At 28.4% G+C, this 23315-nt stretch overlaps 2 protein-coding genes across 10 annotated transcripts; one reads left to right on the top strand and one right to left on the bottom strand.

Annotated features, from left to right (window-relative positions):
- LOC118065000 (myb-like protein X) lies at positions 1-6165 on the bottom strand. Its single transcript, XM_035079988.1, has 12 exons — positions 6108-6165; positions 5763-5832; positions 4664-4925; positions 3436-3616; positions 3112-3359; positions 2144-2430; positions 1948-2080; positions 1328-1896; positions 966-1061; positions 589-690; positions 159-462; positions 1-72 (listed from the first exon to the last, which is right to left on the bottom strand). Exons 1-12 carry the CDS (start codon positions 6163-6165, stop codon positions 1-3), a joined length of 2382 nt encoding a protein of 793 aa, XP_034935879.1.
- Positions 6166-9487: 3322 nt separating this feature from the next.
- Positions 9488-22761, top strand: LOC118065005 (transmembrane protein 114). 9 transcript variants are annotated; one of them, XR_004690128.1, is made up of 7 exons: positions 9488-9697; positions 18491-19165; positions 20365-20620; positions 21210-21287; positions 21385-21522; positions 21803-22244; positions 22639-22761. XR_004690128.1 is itself a non-coding variant. In XM_035079996.1 (7 exons), exons 3-7 carry the CDS (start codon positions 19133-19135, stop codon positions 22051-22053), a joined length of 756 nt encoding a protein of 251 aa, XP_034935887.1. In that variant the 5' UTR covers positions 9488-9697; positions 11079-11228; positions 18491-19132; the 3' UTR covers positions 22054-22201. The 9 variants fall into 9 exon arrangements, 8 of the variants coding, with proteins under 8 accessions (XP_034935887.1, XP_034935890.1, XP_034935889.1 ...); XM_035079996.1 differs by lacking the exon at positions 22639-22761 and adding an exon at positions 11079-11228 and having other exon boundaries at positions 21803-22201; XM_035079998.1 differs by lacking the exons at positions 9488-9697; positions 22639-22761 and adding exons at positions 9981-10071; positions 11079-11228 and having other exon boundaries at positions 21803-22201.
- Positions 22762-23315: the final 554 nt, after the last annotated feature.

The following is a 23315-nucleotide window of genomic DNA, read 5'->3' as shown; positions in this document are numbered from 1 at the left end:
TTAATAAAAATCGTTGCTGGGTGATACTAGGCATCTTTCAGAATCCCACTCTTGCTGCTTGGATAGAAGTCCCTGGACATATTTAATTGAAGTAATATTTTGATAGATTAGTTGGTTAATTAGTAATAAAAATTGATTGATTAGCTTTTGATACTCACATTTTTTAACGAGTTAAGTTGCGAAAGTATTTCTTGCCCACACCACATTTTATTTTTTTCATTAAACTCGATCCCCTTTACATCATCTTCACTCCTACAATTTCCAATTAGTCGTGAGTTATTAGTGGTTTTATCTGTTTGTACTATTATCTGGCCATGTTCATTCACTCTTAATGGAACAACTGAATTCAGACTATCCATTGACATGTCTGCATCGTAATTATCGAGCTTGGACTTTCGATGAATAGGATTTGGAATTTTAGATTTGATGTTGGTCATTTTTCTTCTATCAGGCGATGGTGACCTATTTTATTAATCAATATTATTTCCATGTTTATTACTAGATTTTATTCTACTGTAATACTTTATCAGTTAATATTCAACAAAAATTTTTTTTGTAGAAAAAATAAAAATATAAATAGAAAAAAACCTTGATCTCTCATCGCTTGATTCAACTCGACGTCTCCTCAGCCTCATTCGTCTCTGATAATGCGGATCCTTCTCGCTCTGTGTCCTGTACCGTGTTCCGGGCCTGGATAAAGCTTTAATCACTTTGAAACTCTTGGTTTCTCATCCAATTAATTACTTTAACCGAAAAATGTCGAGTATATTGCATGGAACAATTTATTATAAATTCAACTTACTGTAATCTAGCAAAACTTTCTTTTATTCGTTTTAAAATTAAAAAGTACTTTACCAAATTAACAATTACATATTCAACAAGTTTTAAACCCATATATTTTTCGATTAAAATAAAAAATTCCATTACCATGATGCATAAATTGGAAAATTAATTTCAATCTTTACCTATTGGCATTCCATCGTGGTCGTGATTCTAGACTTGTTCGTGGTTGGGATTTTGATCGAGAAAGGTTTTTTTCTTCTATTGCCATATTCATTGATCTAATTATAGAAAAACGATTATTTTAAATATTTCAAGAATTTTAATAATTAATAACTTGCTAATTTAGCTATTGAATACTTCAAAAACTTATACATTCATGTAACAACTTATTCTCAACAAGTTTTATCAGTAAATTTTAGACTAGTCATGATAATTAAATGTATAAAACTTTTTCATTAGTCATTGTTAAAAATAAAAAAATTTGAATAATCAATTGTCAAAGAAGCATGTCTCTAAAGTGATATGGAAATAGAATTTCAATTACTTTTCAATGTCTCTCCGATTATTACTGACGTCCTTACGTTCCTTGCAATTCTCCTTATTCCCTAATTCATGAATCTCATTTTCAACGTCTGTTTGCGTACCGAAATCCCTTCCAGATGGAATCCTGTATTTACTAGGTGTTAATAATCGATTTTCCACTAGTCTAGGTGAGATAGATGTTCCAGATGTATTCCTCAACACCCCTGATGTCGTTAGACTCTTTATTAATGCATTAAAATTGATATTAACACCGCTCGAATTATTCTCCTGATGTAAATTGGGATTAACGATTAAATTCAACAGCTGAACATTTGTTCCTTGTAAGCAATTTGAATCCTCAAGTCTACCAGTTAATACTATAGCAACTTCTCTATTTAATCTCATCAAGCTTTCCTTAGTATCATCATTTTTGGATTCTTCATTACTTTTATCATCACAGTTAGCAGCTTTTTCATCACTTTCAACCAATTTTTTAGATGATATTTCATTTTCAGTCTTTACTTCGGCACCATTATGTTTTTCTTCTGGTTTCATTTCACTTTGTGAGCTTTTAGTCGTTGGAGAAGAATCCTTCCAGTCACTTTTTTCATAGTCTTTACTCTCAGTTGTATTATTAACAACATCACGTTGACGTTTTTGCCTTTTTTTTTCTTTCGCAAGTCGTTCTGCATTCTCAAGGATCTCTTTCATTGCTTCTTCTTTCTTTAACTTTGCATTTTCTTTTTCCTTCAACTTTCTCTGCTCTTCCTCAAACCTTCAAGAACACCCATAAAGTTAAAGAATGCTCGAATTTATTTTAATTACTATCATTAGTCACCTCTCTTTTTCCTTATCCCTCTCACGTTTGATCCTTTCTTCTTCTTCCAGTTCTTCACGTAGTTTTCTTTCTCTTTCCTCCTTTCGTTGCCTATCCTTCTCCTCCAGCTGCTGTTTTATTGCGCTCTGGAGTTCCAAGGCTTTCTGACGTCTAGCTTCACGTTCTTGGAGAATTTCAGCGTCTACTGGTATGTTCTGACCACGTAAGTAAGTCTTTGAATCTGATCCAGTTGACCCAGTTGTTGAACTGTCAGGACTACTTGCGCTGTCATGATTGATTACAAGAACCTGCTTTCAAACAACCAGTAATATCAATTATTTGTAGCATTTATGGAAATTTGTTCTAAATTGATATTGATTTTAGTCAACAGTTTAACAGTTTTTATCAATCTCAGTATTTATCAAACGTTTTTTTTTCTTATTTAAAATTTATTAAATTAATAACTAAAACTTTGAATAAAAAAATAAATATTTTTTTTAGTAAGAAACATTATTGTTGAATATTAAAGTTTATTACTAAGAAGGAAATTATTTTTTTTAAATGATTTTCATACATTACCCTATTCACATTAGTTATTCTAAAAGTGTTGTTTTAATTTCATTTAAATATTTGGAGAATGATTAATGAAAAAAATATAAGAATTTCCTGTTCTGAAGGATATTATTCTAGATTAAATTTTTCATATAACATGGTTATCAATATCATTTTTCACATCATCTTTTAATTTTTTCTTTTACTTACAGCTTATGATATTTTGTAATTTTTTTCGAATGTAATTGTAAATAAAAATTCCTCAAATGAAACTTCTATTTTAAAATAGAATTTAAAAAACTGAGTTTTAGTATTAAGAAAGACGTAATGCAGAAAACCAAATTAAGTGTCCAAAATTTCTCTCAACTAAACAAAATTTGAATACGGTAAAAGTAAGATTAACTTTTATTATGTAGCATGACTAATTGAAAAAATACCTGACTAGAATGATCTAAACGTGATAACCCTCGTTCCAACCACGAAGGTGGTGGAGGTAGATCACTCGTAGCATTTTCCTGACCCCAAATACTACCCCATCGTGGTCTATTCAATTCCCCCAAGCGAGTACCAGAGAATTTTCTTGAGGAAGGCAGTGAAGAGGCATCTGGAGATTCACAATAAGGATTTCGCCAAGTTCTTTGAGCCATTTCACTGTCTCCATGAGCTTTTTCCAGTGGTAGTAACCCTTCAATTAATTAATTGATCCTAAGTATTTCTACTTAAACTTTTTCACAACTTTCTTATCAAACATTCAGACTCACTTTTCACATCGGCAGTTTGAATTACTGGTTCTATAGAATCACTTCCGTATCCAGAAGTTTCTCCTTCGCGTTCTTCGTAGCTGTTAGTCAGTATAGTTCTGTCCAACTCCCTATTTTGATGTTTTTGTAGTCGGGGTTGGTTTATGTATCGTGATCCTTCTACTTCCAGGTTGGGTAATTCCTGCAAAGGGGAAAGAATAAACATAATTTGTGTTGCGTGACAGCATAGTAATCAATCGACACTTATACGCTAGACCAAAAAAAATTGTTATTCTATTTATACATTGATATAATATCCGAGCAAAAGTTTTTATTTATTAATAAAAAAAAAATACTCTCTCGATTGATATTTATTTCATGATATTAACCCCGTGGTTTTAGCAAAAATTCCATTTTTTATTCTTCCCTCTATCTAAATTTTTTACTGAATTAAAACCTAAAGCTGCCAGTATTTTTAGCTCCTAAAAAACTCATAAAAAAGTCTCTCTCTGCATAAATGTCCTAAGAATATATAAAAGCTTTTAAACCCGTCCAATAAATATTATTACACCATGTCTTATCGAAGATATACAACCGTGGAATAGAATTTACAAATAAATCGTTTCTATTGCGTGACATGGAAAAAATCAATCAGCATTAATAGCCTCAATAACACTGATACCCAAAAGTAATAAATAATAATTTTTAGGGATCACTTGATAGAGATGATAGTTATCTATAATTAATAGAGTATCCAATACTTGAAGATAATACTCATAAATTAATTATCTATCAATCAATGAGCTGTAAAAGCAATAAAATATGTCACGAATTTTCACAAATGATACATTAATTAATAAGAAAGTTGGATACTTTTGAACTAATGTTGCTTATCTGTTGAAAAAAGAATAATTACTGTATGAAGAAATGCAGTTAGTCATGCAAAAAATATGATTAAATGTCATTTGAAATTCCATTGAGGTCAGAGGAATTTTCGTGGTGGAACGAAATGGTACGAATAGTGTGCGTGATGCAAGACTTTACTTCTTGGTAATGATGCCATATCTAACTCCTGAGGTATAAGAACTTGCCATCAGTGAATATAACGGGTCATTGAACTACTGCATGTTAAGGTAAATCGATCTTAGTTCAAACTGTGTCGTCGACTTTCTTTACAGGGATATAAGAGGTAAACGAGCTACTCAGTTACATACTTATATGTGTATAGTATATTGACTTTTAGTTTCACCTGAGACGAATAAGCCTGGTGGTGTCGATGTTCTTTCGTGTATATCGGTGGTAAGCTGGGACTTCTTCTTCTTATGGATCCTGGCACTTCCGTTCGGTCATGAATATTGATCATACTACCACTAGTGTTGGAGAAATCTAGACTTTGAAGACTCGTTGATGAGGTTTCAAGACTCTTCAAGCTTGCTGTGCTTCCGTAATGTCCACTTGCACGAAGAGGTTTTCGATTGCTATTTTGATGTTCTCTTGATGATATTCTGTTACTTCAACATAATTTAGAGTCATTTATTTGTTTGTTGTATTAATTGATACTAAAAGTGGGTTTAGTTGATTTAATTATTTAACAGGACTCGAATTAATATTTACTGATGATGTTTAGCAAGTACTCACATTTTGAAGCACATTTAGTTTTGGTGAATAAATTACCCATTATGTGATATTTAAAGATAAATTTACTGCTAATTAATTAACTTATCGTTCTTTTTATACTAAATAGAATATTAATTCTCTGCATTGTTTAAAATTTTATAGATAAGAGAGTCTGTATTATGATAGTTCAATTGTTAAAACAAACCAAAGCTTATTTCAAGATAATATAATAATTACCATAATCATGCATGAATGAATAATTTAATGATTAGTTTATACTTATTAATTATTCGTTAATTATCCAGTTGTTGATTTTGAATTATCTATTATTTGGCTATTTAATTTTAATTTATTCTTTCTATTCTAAAAGCAACCTTTTTTGTTGAATAATTTATGGAGTAAAGGTGATTGACACTTTTTCTATTAGTCATTATGTAATTTTTCGTGTGTGATTGTAAATATAATCTACATACTGAGATTGATTTATTATTTGTATTTGTCAAACTCAGTAGTAACTCACTAATTATAACATCAATTTTGATCAATTTTATCACTCTACAATTTTTAAAAAAATTGCTGAAAACAACCAATTTCCAGATAGTAAAAAAAGTTATAGCCATTGTTATAAATTTTTTAATTGTCTGGAAATTGGCTGTATACCAATGTTTATTACTTTCTACAATTTATTAATAAACAAAAACCACTATAATAGTTCTAGTTAAAAAAATTACCGAATTGCTGGATAAATTGGATTCGGTGGTTTGGAAGCATTCCAATGTTCACTCAGTCTAGCCATTTCTTCTGCAGAAAAAAGTCAATTTAAATATTTTATTAATTCTTTTCTTCGAGTAATTTATCTCAGAGCATCATGAAGATATATTAAGAAAATGTTAGGAATACTACATCTATAGTCCATTAGTTAACAACAAGAATCTAAATGAAATTTTGATTACAATATAAATTACTAAACCAAACTAAAGCTACACATGGTCGAAAAACAATCTTCTAAATGAAAAAAACCATGCAAGAGATTCTTTAAACAACAAAGAAGAATTAAAAAAACAATGGTCACCTACCTCTTTCCTTTGCCCACTGTAGTCTCTTTTGTTCCACTAGAGACATCCTACTCGTCATTTTTATCTCTACCAATATTTTTTATTTTATTTATCCAACCGGCAAATGTAATATACTGAGGAGCTCGAGAAAAAATGTCTTAAACTAAGCATCAGGAGAGTGAAATGAATTTTAAAAAAACACTCTCATTAAGTTAATAATTAAATTAATCACTACATTTTAATGTATTTTATTTTTCAAAAAGGCATTTAATTAATTAATTAACTAATTAATAAATAAATTTCACTGTCCTGCGGCTTTGTATAAAAATACCTACATGATGACACCACTGAAGCAACAGACATCAGGTTAGATAAAAAAGAGCTAAAGCTCGTGTAAATATTTGAGAACAAACCACGCGCAAGAAAATGAGTAGTTGATGTTGAACCGCGTGGTCACGTCGGACGACGCCGTCGATCTATATCCCTTGATGTCTCAGAAGCCGCGGAAGCTTTTAAGCTAGTAGTTTCGATCGTAGTGTTTCCATAGGAACAATCACAAAATCAACCTCGCCAAGCCTGTTAAACCCCTGTTCATGCTCGCTCGATATTATCGATCGCACAAGATGCGTCCACTCATATGGGATAATGACCTCTACTGTGGCTACTGTTTGTCACGGTCAGACTTTACATCAGACATATCCTTGCTGGTTGTGACACGCAGCACCCTTGAGTCATGGCCTCTTTAAAGGCTAATTACCTTTCTTCTTTTTTTATAACTGCTTAACAATATCTCAAGTGACCTGCTTTTTTTCTCCACCAATTAATCGCTCTATTTGCTAATTCAAGGTTGAACTGGAATCGAGATTTTTTATGCGTAGCTATTGATTTTAATCGCTCTTTAAATTCCTAGAAAATTGCAGAGTCAATAAAAATTAAGATGTCGTTGTCGGGTATCTTATAATGCATTTAAATGGTAGTTTCCTGTCGAGTAGCATTTATGAGGGAATATTATGGAGCTTGCTGGATGGCTGGAGGATATTTTATTGGTTTGATATCGATTTGATTGCTTTTAGCTGATAGATACAGACAGTTAAAAGAATTGTAGCCAATGAAAATCGAATTATGATGAAATTTTATGGGATTTTATTATTTTTTTTTTTTATACATCAACTTTTTTCTTTTATAACAAAAAAATTTAAGAAACTCTATAAATATTGATGATGTCATTCATTTTCTTTTCATGCAATATAGATCAAATAACGCAATCATATTTTTATAATTAACTAAGATTTAACACAAATTTAATCTTATACTCGTTTTGTTTTAAAAATATTTTTATAGCAAAATATAAAAGTCATTTTTATTTTAAATAAAATATTGGTTTATACATGAAAATGATTTATCTATCGTATTTAAAATATTCATAACAGTCATTTTATATTATAAATATTTCGCTTATCGATCAGTTTAACACAATGTATCTCATGACAGTAAAAATAACACTTCAATAATATTGCATGTCTCTTTTGAATAACTAAAAAATTGGAATCTATCCTGGGAAATAATGTGAAGTTATCATCAATGATGTTTTTTTTTTTTAAACTGACCATAAAATAATGTTTAGCTTACGAGTTTTATAAAACAAATACAGCCTTTTTTTTCTTTTAATAAAAAAGTCAATAAAAAAATACATCACAAAATTACCTTGATAACAAAGAAGTAAAATAAAATAACACAATCAATAGAATTAAATGCGAATGTTGTTTCAACTTACTAATGCTCATCATAAATTCCATTATTTCCGGTATCGATTACAAGAAAATGTATAATAATTGTATTGTTGATGAAATTTGAAATAAATCTGGTATAGCTATTGAGCGGCAAAATGCGAAAATACGTAGAACGTTATTAAACAAGAAAGATGATAAAAATGATAAAAGTAAATAACGAGAGTTCGATCGATTTAAATTTACATTTAACCGCCTGCATGAAATTAATTCATAGTCTGAACGTTATGGGAGCATTGCTTGTCTATTACCATAAATGTAATTACACATAAGTGAATGGCAAAAGCTCGCGCTTTATTTGATTAATTTTATGTAAATATACTGACGATGTTAATATATAAATACTTGTAGCCACTTTGTTTTATAAAATAGTTAACAAAGAAAATGGATGATTTAATATGTAGGCAAGTTCTTAAGGTTTATTCATGCATTACACTGTGATATTAAGATTCACGTGGGTGAATGCTGGAATAATTTACTCTTCAATAACGAGTCAAGTAAAAATTTAAAATGAGCTTTAGTACTAAAGTTGTCAGAGTCAATTTTTTTCAAAGTAGATAGAATTATTTGTTGAAAAAATATTTATTAATCATTTATTTAATATTAAAAGAACTTTTTGTGTTTTTTTTTCTGGAGTTTTATAAGTGAAAGCCCTTCTTAATAAGTATTAGTTTCTATTATCTTTGGTAAGCTTTCAATATAATAAAAAGCATCAATAAGGGTTTGATGTTTATTTTATTTTTATACAGAAATAGTCTTGCAAATAATGACGGTTTTAGTTCAAACAATGGCAATTTATTTTTTTTAATTAGAATCTATGAATAGAAAATACTTTGAAATATAAATAGTCAGTGTTTAATATGTATACACTTTTGCATATCATAGTTTTTTGTGTATTCAAGTGAGTAAATGTTGAAAAAGTTTAGAAAAACTCTTCAATAAAAGCAAATATTGACTTTTTTCTAAAAAAGAAGAGTAGTTCATAAACTGGATGAAAACATTTTATCAATAGTAAAAATGGACCATTATTTATACTTTCCTTCCTTTATTGTTATAAACAACAATATTTATCTAAATATTTCATTTAACTTTTTGTTCAAAGTAAACTAAATTTCGTGGAATAAATATTCTAAAAATGGCCAAAAACAAAAAACCACTCCTACAGGTTTCCCTTTATTTTCATTATTTTATTTTAAAAATAAACAATGATTTTTTTCATTTTTTCTTTGATCATTTTCAAGCGAAATACCCCAAAATTTAATTGACTTATTCGAAGTCTACAAAGCAAAGATTAATAACGACCAATATCATAAAAAATAAATCCATTAGATGGACAATGTTTAATATTATTCCTCCACGTGTTACAAGATATGTAAATTGATGTGAGTAAGTGTTGGTATAATGTACTCATTTTTTTTCTTTCCACTGGTTTGGCAATAGAAACTCAAACGTGTGGTACAATGTCTAGACTCAATCTTCCCCACACGATTGCTCAGAGACTAATATATAAATCTCTGGGGGAATTTTGGACCGGGCTATGAACGGTGGGGATATGAGAGATGCATAGGAATAGAGAGAAAGAAGGAGGAGAATGTTGGCGTCGGCGGTGTAAAGCTTCAGGCCACCCTCTCGTCGCTATACCAAGCGGCTCGCAGTCTCCTTCTCTCGGTCAGTGAGCGGTGGAGCGTTGACCTGATGTGATAAGTTCTTGTGTGTGTTTTTCAAAAATATTTCCACATTTTTCCCGACCTTTTTTCCTCAATATTTCGCTCGAGACCAATTTTTTGAGCCTTCAATTAAAAAAAAAAAAAAAAATCTCCACAGGTAATTATGAGTAATTGTCAATAATTGATGTTTTATATTAAAATAAACATGCTTATGTATCTTATGATAATTAATTGAAACTGAAGAATCATTTTTTTCATTGTTATGGCTATAATTGAAGAGTTGATGACGGCTAATGTACAAAGAGAAATAGATAGCGCGCTATTTACGCGAGAAACGCGCTTGCGTATTTAGATTTTGAGACTTTTATTATTTTTTTTTTTTTCGGTTTCTCTCTTGTGCAGTTGCTATTGAGGGTAGAGAATATAAAGCTGAAGTTAGTGAGATAGAGTTTTCCCTTCGCGAGAGAAAGTGCGGGTGTGACAGTAAATTGGTTAGAAAATACTAAGAGCAAAGAGTAAATATTATTCATGGTAAGCAAGATGAAAGTTTAAATGCGACTGCGTGAAACTCTCGGATACTTGTTGATCTTCAGTTATATGAACAAGTTTCTTTAAAGACTCCGGTCACTTTGGTAATAATATTAAAGTTCACTTATTGCAAGGAAGTTTTCTAGAAAGAACAGAAAGTTGAATACTTATTTCTTGTGCAATTTAAAATTAGTCACTGAAATTAAAACATTTGATAGGAAAAAGTGTTGGCAATTAATTATTATTGTTCTTTTAACCATGAATTATAATAACTGACATTTATTTTTATTTACTGATTATTAGTTTAATAATTATTAATTAAATAAAAGACTCATTCCAAAGGAATTATAAATTTTTATTTAGCTAATTAATAAATATCCTTGGCAAAGTTGATTAATTATTACAACAATTTTAAGACATACGAAATAATATTGCTTTTATTTATACTTATTTATGTTTAGACATCATTAAAAGTTAAATTAATTAACAAACTAATTAAATGATCGTGTAGCTATTTCTATAAATAAATGTCTAATTGATGCAATCAAAGATATTACACTTGAGATGTTGAATAACAACATTGAACAATAACAGATTACTTGGGTAGAAAAATAATTTTTATAAAAAGCTTTATCAAGATCGATTTATCAACGTTAGAAATGTGTTACGTTGGTATTGACTGCAGTCTGAATAATGCAGTCGTCGCGACAACGCGTAATCAAAGAAGGTGAAATAAATAGATGCCAAGAAAATAAATTGTCGTAGTTGAGTTAATGGGGTTACAGTACATTTAAGTGGATGATAAAATATGAAGATCAATTTAACGTAATTTTACAAACTTTAAAAAGAGTTAAACATTTCCAAAAATAATTTTTATTTCTTGTTAAAATAATTTGCTAATTTATTGAATGTTATAAAATATTTTTAGATTATAATTTATTTTTTTTTCTTTTTTTGCTCGTAAATGTTATTATTATTAGATTTCATTTTTTTTTTGTTTGTATTTTCAGCTGCTTGACAGCTACCGTCGATGTAAAAAGTGCGCAACAGACGATATACAGGGTCATTCTTTGAAGCATTGTATTTATACTCACAAAAACAAGCTTGAGATACTGCAAACAATTAGTTCGAGGTCATAATACACAAGAAATCATACATAGGTAGATTGTTTTAATGTCAAAATACAAGCATTCATCTCTAGACAGATACGTCTGATCATATTCTTAAGTGTAGGCTTTATCTACTTATTTTTTTTTCTCTTTTTGCACTTATTTGCTAAACAATTATGTCTTTATTATTCAACTCAGCAAATAATTGCTCAATTTATTACTATTTATATCTTGAGTAATACACGCGGATTCTTGAAAGATAAATAATTTATGTCGAATTTTCACGATGAATGATGCTAAATATTTAGATGAAAGACATTTTGTGAGTATTCACACGTGGCGCTCATACGGGCCACCTGTGTCACGATGAAGAGATGCAGTATATGCATATCCGAATCTTCAAATTCACTTTCTTGGCACGTATCTTTTCGACGCATGTTGTTTCACATTGGTACATTATATCGGTTTCAATCTGCACTAAATAAATTCTGTTATTGTCCAGGAAGGATGGATAGATAAATAAATTCATTTTATTTTAATGCTTTCTGAATGATCAGAAATGTTTCTATCATTTTCTATCTTTAAAAGCTCTCTTCGCAAAGCTGTTAATACTTTGTTAATCAATAAAAACAGAATGTTAACCATTTTTAATATAAATTGTACAGTTAAATGATAAAAATAGAACAAATTGTTTCTACAATTATTTTATTTTCATGACATGAACGATTATTGCAGTAAAAATAAATAGTGATCTATTAAATTGAAAATACTTTGCAATTCTATAGAAATTTTAAAAGCTTTTGAGAAGTTAAATAAAAAAAAATCCAGTTTAATCTAGAGACCACATTCCCAACTTTTTTTTTCAATCTACTTTTTTTACATTGTTGAACAAATTTTTCTGATCGAGTTATCAAGTTGAATAGAAAAAAAACAATGGTGACTTTTTACACTTACTGAAGACGAACAAATAACAGTCCAACAATCATGTGGATAAAATTATAAAGTCAAAAGGTGTCTATAGGGTCATATTTCCAAGAAGGAATTTTTTCCATGTTATTTGAGCTTTGAAATGTTATCGAGGTTTATAAAATATCATTGCAGAAAATATGAAAAAAAAGGTTATACGCCTAGGCGTCAATTACCTTTTTTTTTTTATTAAAATCCAATTTTATAATGATCAAAGAAAATAATTCATGAGATAATTTTCAAACGATAAATTCTTGAATGTTAACAACAAAATTATGTTTGAATGAATAAACAACATGACTTGGCTATTTACTCATTCTTCATAGAAACTTTATTATCATTTTTATCAAGCAAATCTGGGCTGCATTAAATCATCTTTTCTGTCTGTTGTAACGTGGAATATTATACAATGAAATTTATTATTCCTTAAATCTAACAGTTAGATCCTAGCACCTCTGTCATATTTTTGGATTTTATTGTATGATTTATGGTAATTTCTCTAGCTTGAAACATAATTCAATTTGTTGTGATTCAAAATTATGCCATAAGTCATTCTCCGGTGGAATTTTTAGACTTAAAACACACACGATATTATTTTAGAATCCAAATCATAGACCACGGTAATGAAATTTTCAAGTTTATTTGCAGTTGTATATAATTTTAATTCACAAACCTAAATGTCTAGAGTTATTATAAAAAGATGAATGACGTTTTAAAAAATATCTTTGAACTTCGAAGAGGATATTTGTAGAGATAAACGTCAAATACAATTTCATAAGTTACTAGAGAAATTCACCCTCCACTTTCTCTCTCTCTCTCTTTAACTTCTTCAGAATTATTGGAAAATGCTGTAGGCTATATACACTTGACTTCAAGTCAAGCTTCTTGTATACCTGAAGCATTTAACCAGAGTAAATTACACAGGAAACATGATAAGGGAGCTTTTGTACCCCCAAAAAAAATTTATACTCACCAATCCAATAATAAGTGGCCCAAAGCTAAAATAATATCTAAAAATAAAGTTACTATCGAAATTTGTCCATTTGTTGTTAGAAAGAGAGCTTTTTCAGCAATTTCAGTATTTGATGGGTTTTCTAGTTTTTTTTTTTTTAATTTTTGCCTGAATAATGGGAAAATTAATTGAAAAAGCTTTACTTTTGAAATCTAATTTTATTTCTGAGAGATTGATTCGATACAAAAATTATCAAAACTAATTTAACAATGAATTTGAAAAGACAAACAGTTACTAGGAATATTTTATTCCAATTTCTTCAGATGACTGTAAATTTAATTCCGAACTAATTTGTCGTTTTAAGAGAAATAATAATTTAGAAAAATTGATTGCTTCTAAGCTTGAAATTTCGATTATACTTCTATCAACTTAGACATTCAATAATTAATAAAATTATTTATAAACGTGAGCAAAAAAGTGTTTTAGATAGATCACCTTTGTATGTTGACATAAAAATATAAATTATTTCTGAAAATTCCAGATTTTTTGTCTTTTAATTATAAAGTAAACATCTAGGAAAATTGATAGCTCTAGATTTTTCCAATTTTTCAGCAAACGTTTCACACTTTTTTTTTAAATTTATATTTTATTAATAATCCACAAATTTAAAATGATTTATTTTTGATTCATTTCTGGGAATGAAAAGAAGTAAATTAGAAAATACAAGAAAACTAGATTAAACGAAACATCAAAATGACAAGAATAATATGAAACATTAGTTAATATTGAAACTAGATGTCATGATAAATAACGTTTTACCATTTTTCAGATATATATATATATATATATATATATATAATTTTATTTTATTTTATTCCAGATATTTTTTCAATGCTAAAAAGCCTGTTGAGTATTTTTTGTTGTCGTGTAGGTGTTAAGTAGCATAATAAAAAAAGTATATTAAAAAAATGTCGAACACCAAGTACAGATAGGTATACAAATAAGAAAGAGAGAGAAAGAGGAAGGAGTTAAAAAAAAAGATTAGTACAAAAATAACTGGGCGTCAACTCTTGTGAGTCTAAAATGCTCGTGCACAGAGTCTGATAGTTTTTCGGGCTTGCTTTAATAAACCTCCATGCCCTCCTGTTTATCTGGGCCTAAATAAACATCTTGTCTTGTTTCTGTCGATGCTTCTTTTTACTCTTGGGGGGTAAAAGACATGTGAAAGTGCAGCCTGTGCAACTTGGGATGTCAGTTTATGACGTCAATAGAAGAAGAATGAGATAGAGAAAAGAGACAAGAAAAATGAGGAAGCGGAAGAGGAGATAAACTTTGTGTCTGGATTAGCTGTAATGTGATATAAATGGAAATAAATCATTTTAAAAACAATTGAAAAAAATATTAAAAGTCATTATTGCAGGAAATTAACATCCCTTTAACATAATTTTTTTCTTCAAAATTTTAATTATACAAAATTCACTCGACTTTTCTTATTTATTTACGTCTCTTTTATCTCAAGATTATTTTCAGCATAATTAATTCTGTCGTTAATGTCAAACATGACTGGCAATTTACTCTATTTCTATCTAAATTAAAACTTAATTTTAAAGCTAAACCTGAAAAATAAAATTTTCATTTTAATATGAAACTCAATTTCTTATTTAATTTAGAAACCGTGATAACCCAACTATTCTTAACTGCATTGAAATTTTTTTTTTTTCTCGCACAATTTAGTTGATGAATCAACAATTAACTGAATTTAGCAGCAATTGAATTAAATTCCTTGAAGAAAAGTAGAAAAATCGAGAAAATATCACAGCAGTGCTAAACTTAATATTCTGGTGAATTTGACTGCAGTAATTGAATTTTGCTTACTGGAATGCTAATAAAATTTCAAAATTTATTAGATGCTTGGACAAAGAAAAGCCACCGAGGATGTGGAACACATAAAAAACCGTCGTTATGTTCTCCACAGTACTACGAGATATGAAGAGACTAGATCAGACTAGACGAACTATACTTAGATGCTGGTAACGAGAAGTCATTCGAAGGAATGGAGGGACATACGAGTTAACTTTTATAGTTCTATCTCTTTTATTTTTCTCGTTTCATTCGCTCTCTAAGTCGACCACTGACAGAATATCGATTTAATTCTAACTGGTGGTTTATTACCACTTGTCTGTTTTAAATTTCCTTCAGGTATTTCAATTGCATTATTCATTCCATTGAGTATCAATGCATGGTAGTTATAAACTTTGAATAGTGGTTGCAAAATTAATATTTAATGAAGGTACTTATTAGACTTTTCATTTAATAATATCATATAGATATTTGATCTTTTAGAATTACTAGTAAATCATGAGCTTTTAACTATTATTTATCAATTTAATCTATAAATAGTTTTTAAGAATTATAAATAAATTAATCAGTGAATTTTTCATAAAGTTAATTGGATTATAAAAAATATTATTCCTTTATTAACATTGGATTTAATTTTCCAAAAAAAAAAAACCTCGAATGGTCTATAATTTAATTACCTAAAATTGGCTAAATGCTTCATTAAGTTTTTTATTTAACTACTTTTTTTCCTAATATCACTATTTGGTGTTAACGAATGGAAGTTGTCTAGTATTGGAAGAAAATTCAATCAGTTAAAATAGAAAATTTATATTTAGATCAAATATTTTATTGTTATTTTTTATTAAATTTTTTATCATTAATAAGATAATTATTCATGATTAATTTTAAAAGCTTTAAATATATTGGACTTTATTAAAAAATACTTGAACAAATTCATATTTTCATCCACTATTCTTCATTACTAAAAAAGCCTTCCTAATCAAGGCGTTTCCTACAAACTCCACCCCTGTTAAATTTGATTAATAACCCTAGTCAGTTAGTCACTGTCAGAAAGAAAAGCCCAAAAAAATTGTTCTTTCTTTCCCAGAACAAGAATCATTTTTTTTTCTTGGTAAATTATGATGAAGTAAACTTTTGATATGTTTTTACGTTAATCATGAATAAAATTAAATTTGTAACGCATTATATCAATTTGATTTTTGTGTTGAGAAAATTTGGGAAATATTTAATTCGATCCGATTAGTCATTCACAACAGAATGCTGATTTCATCAAAGCTCATTAGTTAATTGAGTTTATTTTCGACCATTGTCTCTTCGTGTGTATTTTTATAAGAAGTATTACATTATTTGTTTATTTTTAACTGCAACAATACACGTGTATTTCAAATTCAGAGAAATCAGTAACAACGGCAAAAAAATAAATCAGACTCTTACATTTTATTATCTTCTTTCAAGAATAAATTGATTACTAATTATAAATAAGTTCTGCTAACTGCGTTTGCTATTTGTTGAACTGATAGTTCAATCAATAACAAAATCATATTTAAATTGTATAAAGTTGAACAAAAAATTGAAATATAATAGAATTAAACTGTCAACAGCAAGAACAGAGCATGAAAAATTCATAAAAAAGTTTGCTACATCATTTTCTACTCTGAATAATCAATTGTTTCTTGTTTATTTTACATCAGTTCAACAATACATGCAATTTTTTATTCTATAGTAAATGAATTGCAATTACTTGTAAATATATTTCCTGTAATAAATGTAATTATCCTCTGATGACTAATTTCCAATCATTAATTACAATTAATTTATATTTCTCCACATGCTATGGATAATTTGTAACTCCTTCAAAGCTTCAACAAAATTAAATTACTTCTCAACAATGAAATAAACCTGTCGGAATTCAAACCAACACTTCTCTAACAAAATCATTATTTCTGTGGCTATACAAACCAAGGTGAAATCTGATATTAATATAATTTGTTAAGCAATTTGTATCATTTTATCTCAATCCCAAATGAAATATGTTATTTTGGGAAGTATAATAATCAAATTATTTTGTAGAAATGGTAAATAAAAATTATTTTAGGATTTTCATGAATTCCAATCATTTAATCCTGAAGCTTGGCTATCATAAAAGCTGATTGATAGGATACTCACAATATTCATAGATATGATGTACTATGAAAATGTTGTTTGTTTAAATATCATGTCAGTTCTACAAGACACATGAGTACGTGTCGAATACTTTGGCAGGTTTTTTGCATCAAAATGGATTTGGCACAAATGCAAGCTGGGATGCAGATCTCAGAATTTGCTCAAGAACAAATTTCGGATTAAGTCAATGAGTAAAAGTAACATTTCAGCAATTGAGCGAGATCCCAGGGTAATTCTTATCTGATCTCAGTTGGGAATTGGAGCCTGATGAGAGAATAGGAGAAGTAAGGGAGGGTAAAACAAACAACGAGAAATAGATGAGCAAGCTGACAGATAGACAATGTGATATTAAACGAGCGACCTGTGGCAGCTATCGTCAGTGGCAACATAGAGAACTTGGTATGTAGCCAAGAGGCTACATGAACAATTGGACCTATCCTACTAATTAAACCGAATCAACGGACAAAGACACAAGGGAATTTGGTGGTGGACTTTCCCAGTGATTCATGGAATTTTTCTTTCCACTACATTCTTCTTGACACTTGACAACCGTCTCTTGTGTCGTTCTCACGTTACTAACTATAAACTTTGGATTTACTTTGTGCATTTCACCAAAGACAAACTGTGTAATTCAAGAAGAAAAATTACCCGTTGTTATTTTTAGATTTTTCTCATAATTTCTATGAATTTATTGCTTTCGTTCTCTCAATTATTTATGCGTTAATTGACCGTGGAGAATTCATTGTAAAATTAAATTTAACTAATCATCTTTCATCTTTGTTCAACCAAGATGTTATTCATCAAGTTTCAGTATAGAGCTTTTAGCTCTAGCTGTAAATCCAATTTTTTGGATTATTTTTATGTTAACAGAATTTTAAGAAAGCTCACAGTTTAATTTAATTACATTATAATTAAAGTTGAGAAAATGTTAACATTTTGATTATAAATACATTTATATTTTTAGAGATTCTTAAAATTACACTATTGTGAAGAAAACCTTCATAGAAGATGTAAATTAATAATCTATTTTTTATTTTATCTTAATTAAATTTCACTTTTTGCCATTTTTTCTGTTGAATCAAGAGTTTACTCATTGTAGCTTAAATGAATCTGGACACGCAAGATAAAATACGCGTTTATTGACTAAGAAAACTTTTACATTAAACTTTAATGTATAAAATTCACCCTTTCATATTTTAATATAATTAAGATTTTTCCCATATTTATTTAATAAAAAACTTGCCTTCAGCCACAAAAGTGAATTTTAATTAAATAAATAAAATAATAAAAAACTCTTGAATAATTGGATATTTAATTAAATAAATATCAGTACTCTTTATACTAATTTTTGGTTGTGTTTTTTTAATTTCAGGTTTGATAGAAAAACTGATGGAGTGAGGAACATCATCATTTGAGTGTTTTTGCATCTAATATCATCTACATGTCATCATATTGATAGTACAGTGTACAATTTATTTTTAACCAACTCATAAAGACTGAGATCAAAGGAAGAACAGTTTAAATTTAATATTCTTCATCACTTGAAACATCATCAGGCCAAACAAGAAATATCAACAGACATAAAAATGTGATTAAATCTTTTCAACCATTGGTAGCAGTGGTACTTAATTGCTATGATTTATTTTCCAAAAAAAATTGAAAAATGATAATAATAATTAGCAGCAATTAATAAACTAAAATTAAAGATAAATATTCAAACACCAAGCAATAAAGTAGAGATTAATCATCCAGTTAATTTATCTGGAATAATGTGATTCAAAGTAAAAGTGAAGAGTGTTATTAATGACACCTGAACCATCTACTATCATCTTGAATACAAATCATCATAAATGATACAAGAAGTAGATATTCATCAAGAAGTGAAGAGAGTGCAGGACATTAAAAAGCTCTGAGAGCTTGTGGATGATACGGAAGCAGTGATAAAGCAAAAAAAAATTCAAAGAAAAAGTTAGTAATCCTGTGGCTCTAGTTCTGGACTGTGAAAGAAAAAGGAATGGCAAGTCGTATGAAAGCTCTGTACAACCAGGTGAGCGACCTTTGCCCTCTGTGTTTTATTTTTATCTTTTTTTTTTCTTCAGCTCCCTCTCGCTTTCTTTTCTTACTTTTATATTACATTGAGGAAAAAATTTATTCCAAGTTTTCAAGATTGTTTTAAATCTAATAAATGTTCATTATATTAAAGTGCTATCAAAGTCTTTTTTTTTATCACTTATGAATGATTCTTGTTTTTAACAATTACATTAGTTTTCACAGTAGGCTTGTTGAAATTAAATTTGAAAAGTTTTATAAAAACAGAATTTTTGTAATAAAAAAAGAAAAAATTATTTTAACACTCTTATAATAATGCTTTGAAGTTGTTGAAAGAAGAGCTTTTTTGTGCAGAAAATAATGAATACAAATAGATATTCAAGCTGATAGAAGTTGCATAATTTTATAGAAAACTTTAAGAACCATCAATACATGTTTTGAGAATTTAATTGAAGTTGGAGTAAAGTGAATTGAAATTTTACAGAAAAAAAACTTTAGCTTCTTTTCCTGTTATAGTTATTGGCTCAATTTGTTGCATCCACAAACTTTTTTTAAAAACACACAAAAAAAATAAAGACTACTCTAGCAATAGATTATATGTATTTTTTTTGGTATTTTTATTGAAAAATCAAACTCTTTTATTTTTGTTGTCAACCATAAATATCCATTTCTCTAGTACATTCTCACTCATATCCATTATTTTTTATTTTTATGATAAGTTCATTTTTTGTCATCCTGTGACTTCATAGTACAGTAGAGGTACATCGTTAGATTAAACTTACTTGAGTATATTTATCCTAGACAAATTATCATAAATTCTTTTCTCAATGTATTAAAATACCCTGACAATGTCTCATCTTACCGTTATCTGAAGATGAAAGTGTAATTCGATTTTTCTCGAACACTTTTATTACACGTGACTCATCCCCAAGGGCTTCTTGTAAGCCATCACATAGACACGTAAATTTTTATGCAGAATATACATGACTTTTTTTTTATCAATGCAACTGAAGCTTTCACAGAATAGGAAAATTTTCTCGACTTATCGATACTCTGTGAGATCTCAAGAGCATTTATATCGCATCGTGAATTCGTATGATATCCAAGTATTAGCGTATTTCCCTCGATGATCCAGAAGTATACATATGTATGGAGGATGCCTGCAGCATTCATTGAAATTCTTCAAATGCTCTCCAGGTGATATTCGAAAGAAGGATTCTCCTGGGATGTACTATTCTCATCGGTTTAGCAGTATGTGTGTGGGCCATAGCAATTTGTACTGATCATTGGTACACAGTTCAATCCCCTGCTAATCAACCTTATGGTCTACTGCTCAAAGATCCTGAAAAAACTGGCAGGACATTAGTATACAGAAATCAAGGACTTTGGAGAGATTGTCTAGAAGGCTACGAACCTGCTCAAAAAAATAATACCAAAGATTTAATACCTTATAGTAAGTATTCCAATTCATTTCAATAAATAAATCCAAGATTATTTGATGATACAAAAGCTGAACTTTGGAATTTCATTGTATTGCATAAAAAAAAACTAATTTCAAAAATGATACTCATTATTATCTTTGATAATAATTTAGAATAATAAGTTGTTTAAAGTATAAGAACTATTTTATGTTTTCATTAAAAGTTATTAAAAGCTTTATTAGCATCGAATGGGAAATAGTTTAATACTTCAAGAACAGTAATAACTCTCCATAATTCATTATTAATGCCTGGAATAAACAGCACTTAAATTCTGCATATTCAATCATGCGTTTATTATTAATAATAGATTTACTTTTTTGCATTCAAATGAATCAAATATTGATTTTGATGAAAATTCATTAATAAACATATATATCTTACATACAATTATTTTGTTAACGAAGTTCTGTTGCCAGGTTAGCTTACTACATGCCAAAAACTTTTACGGAACATTAATAATTACAATCGTAACCGTGTTTCCTATCTTCAAATAATTTTACTACTGCTTATTCAGACATCCGTCATGAGAAGTTCTGTACTAATTTTCTATTATTTTTACAGAGATCTGTTCATATCAAGAAATGTTTCCAACGGAGGAAAATATCAGATTCGACCTGGATTTCGATGCAACTGTTCTTAGTGAGTATTGATATTTATTTTTTTTGTAAATAATTAGTTTGATGATGCTAATAAAATTAGATTTAGACATTAATTTTTATAATATTTTTGTTTTTAGGCTATGCTAGAACCCAAGTTTCTTTCGCTATTATTAGTATGATTATTATGCTTATGGGATTTTCATTTTCTATTTATACTTTCCGAAACCCGCGCTATATGTTTAAAAGATTAGCTGGTGGTATACACTTCATTAGTGGTGAGTTTCTTTAATTTATTTATTCTTCAATTCCAACATCAATCATTAAATTTAAAAAAAAATAACGATAAAGAATGAAAAACTATTGGAACAAAATCTTTTAAAGTTGATGAAAAGTTTTGATTTTTTCTCAACTTCCAGAGTTAAATGAAGCTAAAAATTTATTAAATATTCTTTAGAAATGGTCTTGATAAAGTTGGAGAATAAATTAATTTAAAAAAATTGATCAATCAATAAATGATAATGAAAGTAAAAACTAAAAAAAAATTTAATTTTGTAGCTGCCTGCGTAATGGTTGTTATCCAAGTAGTCTTATCAACAATGGAGTACGGTAGTAAAAATACCATAAAAGGATTTCCCAAAGGAGCTTTAATACACTACGGATTCTCTCTAGTCCTTGCGTGGTTCGTCTGCATGGGTAACCTCCTAGCTGGATGTGCTTTTATCCTCTTTTCTAAAAAAAGGAAACGTGATAAAGCACCAACTGAAGAAATAGCTATGGCTGATGAACCAACTATCATCGGTCGCTGATGATGATAATGATGATAAAGAGAAAAAATCATTTTTAAAATAGAATTATACGTGTTTAAAAATATTTTTCCTACCATCTCCCACATTGGCGACTTTCAAATGTACCTGTAAAACTCTTCTTAAATAATAAAAAAGACACTGTATATAGTATCAATTCTGCTGGCTTCGAGGATCAATGATTAACTAAATGAGTGAGTGAGAATAATTGAGTTAAATAAAATAATCAATATTAATTGTAAATTAATTAATTTTGAATATCTATAAATGATAAATCAAAGTGATATATTTAAATTGTTTACCAATTATTATTATTATTATTATTATTTTTGTTATAATTATAAACTTACAAAGTTACATGGAAAACTGGCACAAAAATTATTCTTCTGTGAATGAGACAATTTTTAGGAAAATCAGTAATCCATTAAACACTTTGTTTTATTTTATTCCTTTTGTTATTTTATCGTTATTTATTTTGTTTATTTATCTAATTCATTTTTATTCAACAAATATTTTATTATTAAACTGAAATATTTTGTTTATTTTTGTTACTTTTCTTAATTTTACTTTATTATTTCTTCTCTGCAGATTTTAACAGACTTTCAACAAATATTTGTGCTTCGTGTGATCATGATAAAGTGTTTATATGACATATGTTTTCACAACGAATGTCTCTAGTTACAACAAATAAAAATAATTCATACATTATAATATATGGACGTTATCAATTTCTTGGAGATGTTTTGATGTGTGAAGACGGCTGAATCGAAAGTTGTGCATGACGATAAATACGTGAGTGATTGATTCCTTTTTTATAACTATATATATTTGACTTGTACACTGAGAGAATAATTTATCTGTTTGTTAATAACAAACTCATCTATATTTTATTATAGTACAAATCAACCCAAAGTCTATTTTTTTATTAATTAGTTAATTTATTGGAATATTCTTCAAGAATTTATTTATAAAACATTATTATTATATTTTTTTAAAGCATTCTTATAAATAATTAAGTAAGTCTAATAAATTTTCTATGAAGTAAATTCTTCTCTCAGTATCATCACAAATACGTTTTACGAATTTTTAAAAAATCTAATAAATAATCAAATCGTATGTAAACAAATAAGTCTTAAATTTAATTGTATCTAATCTAGATGCGATACGTATTACAATAATAATAAATTTATGTACAAATTTGTCATTGTTCTACGTATATTAAGTCAATCTCTACTTATATTTATATCTTATCAGTTCATTTAAAA

The sequence above is a fragment of the Chelonus insularis genome, unplaced genomic scaffold (genome assembly GCF_013357705.1).
Source record: "Chelonus insularis isolate UGA/USDA-ARS -01 unplaced genomic scaffold, ASM1335770v1 contig_261_pilon, whole genome shotgun sequence".
NCBI classification, from domain to species: domain Eukaryota; kingdom Metazoa; phylum Arthropoda; class Insecta; order Hymenoptera; family Braconidae; genus Chelonus; species Chelonus insularis.
The sequence above is the reverse complement of the archived record's forward strand: the minus strand, read 5'-3'. Positions and strand labels throughout refer to the sequence as shown.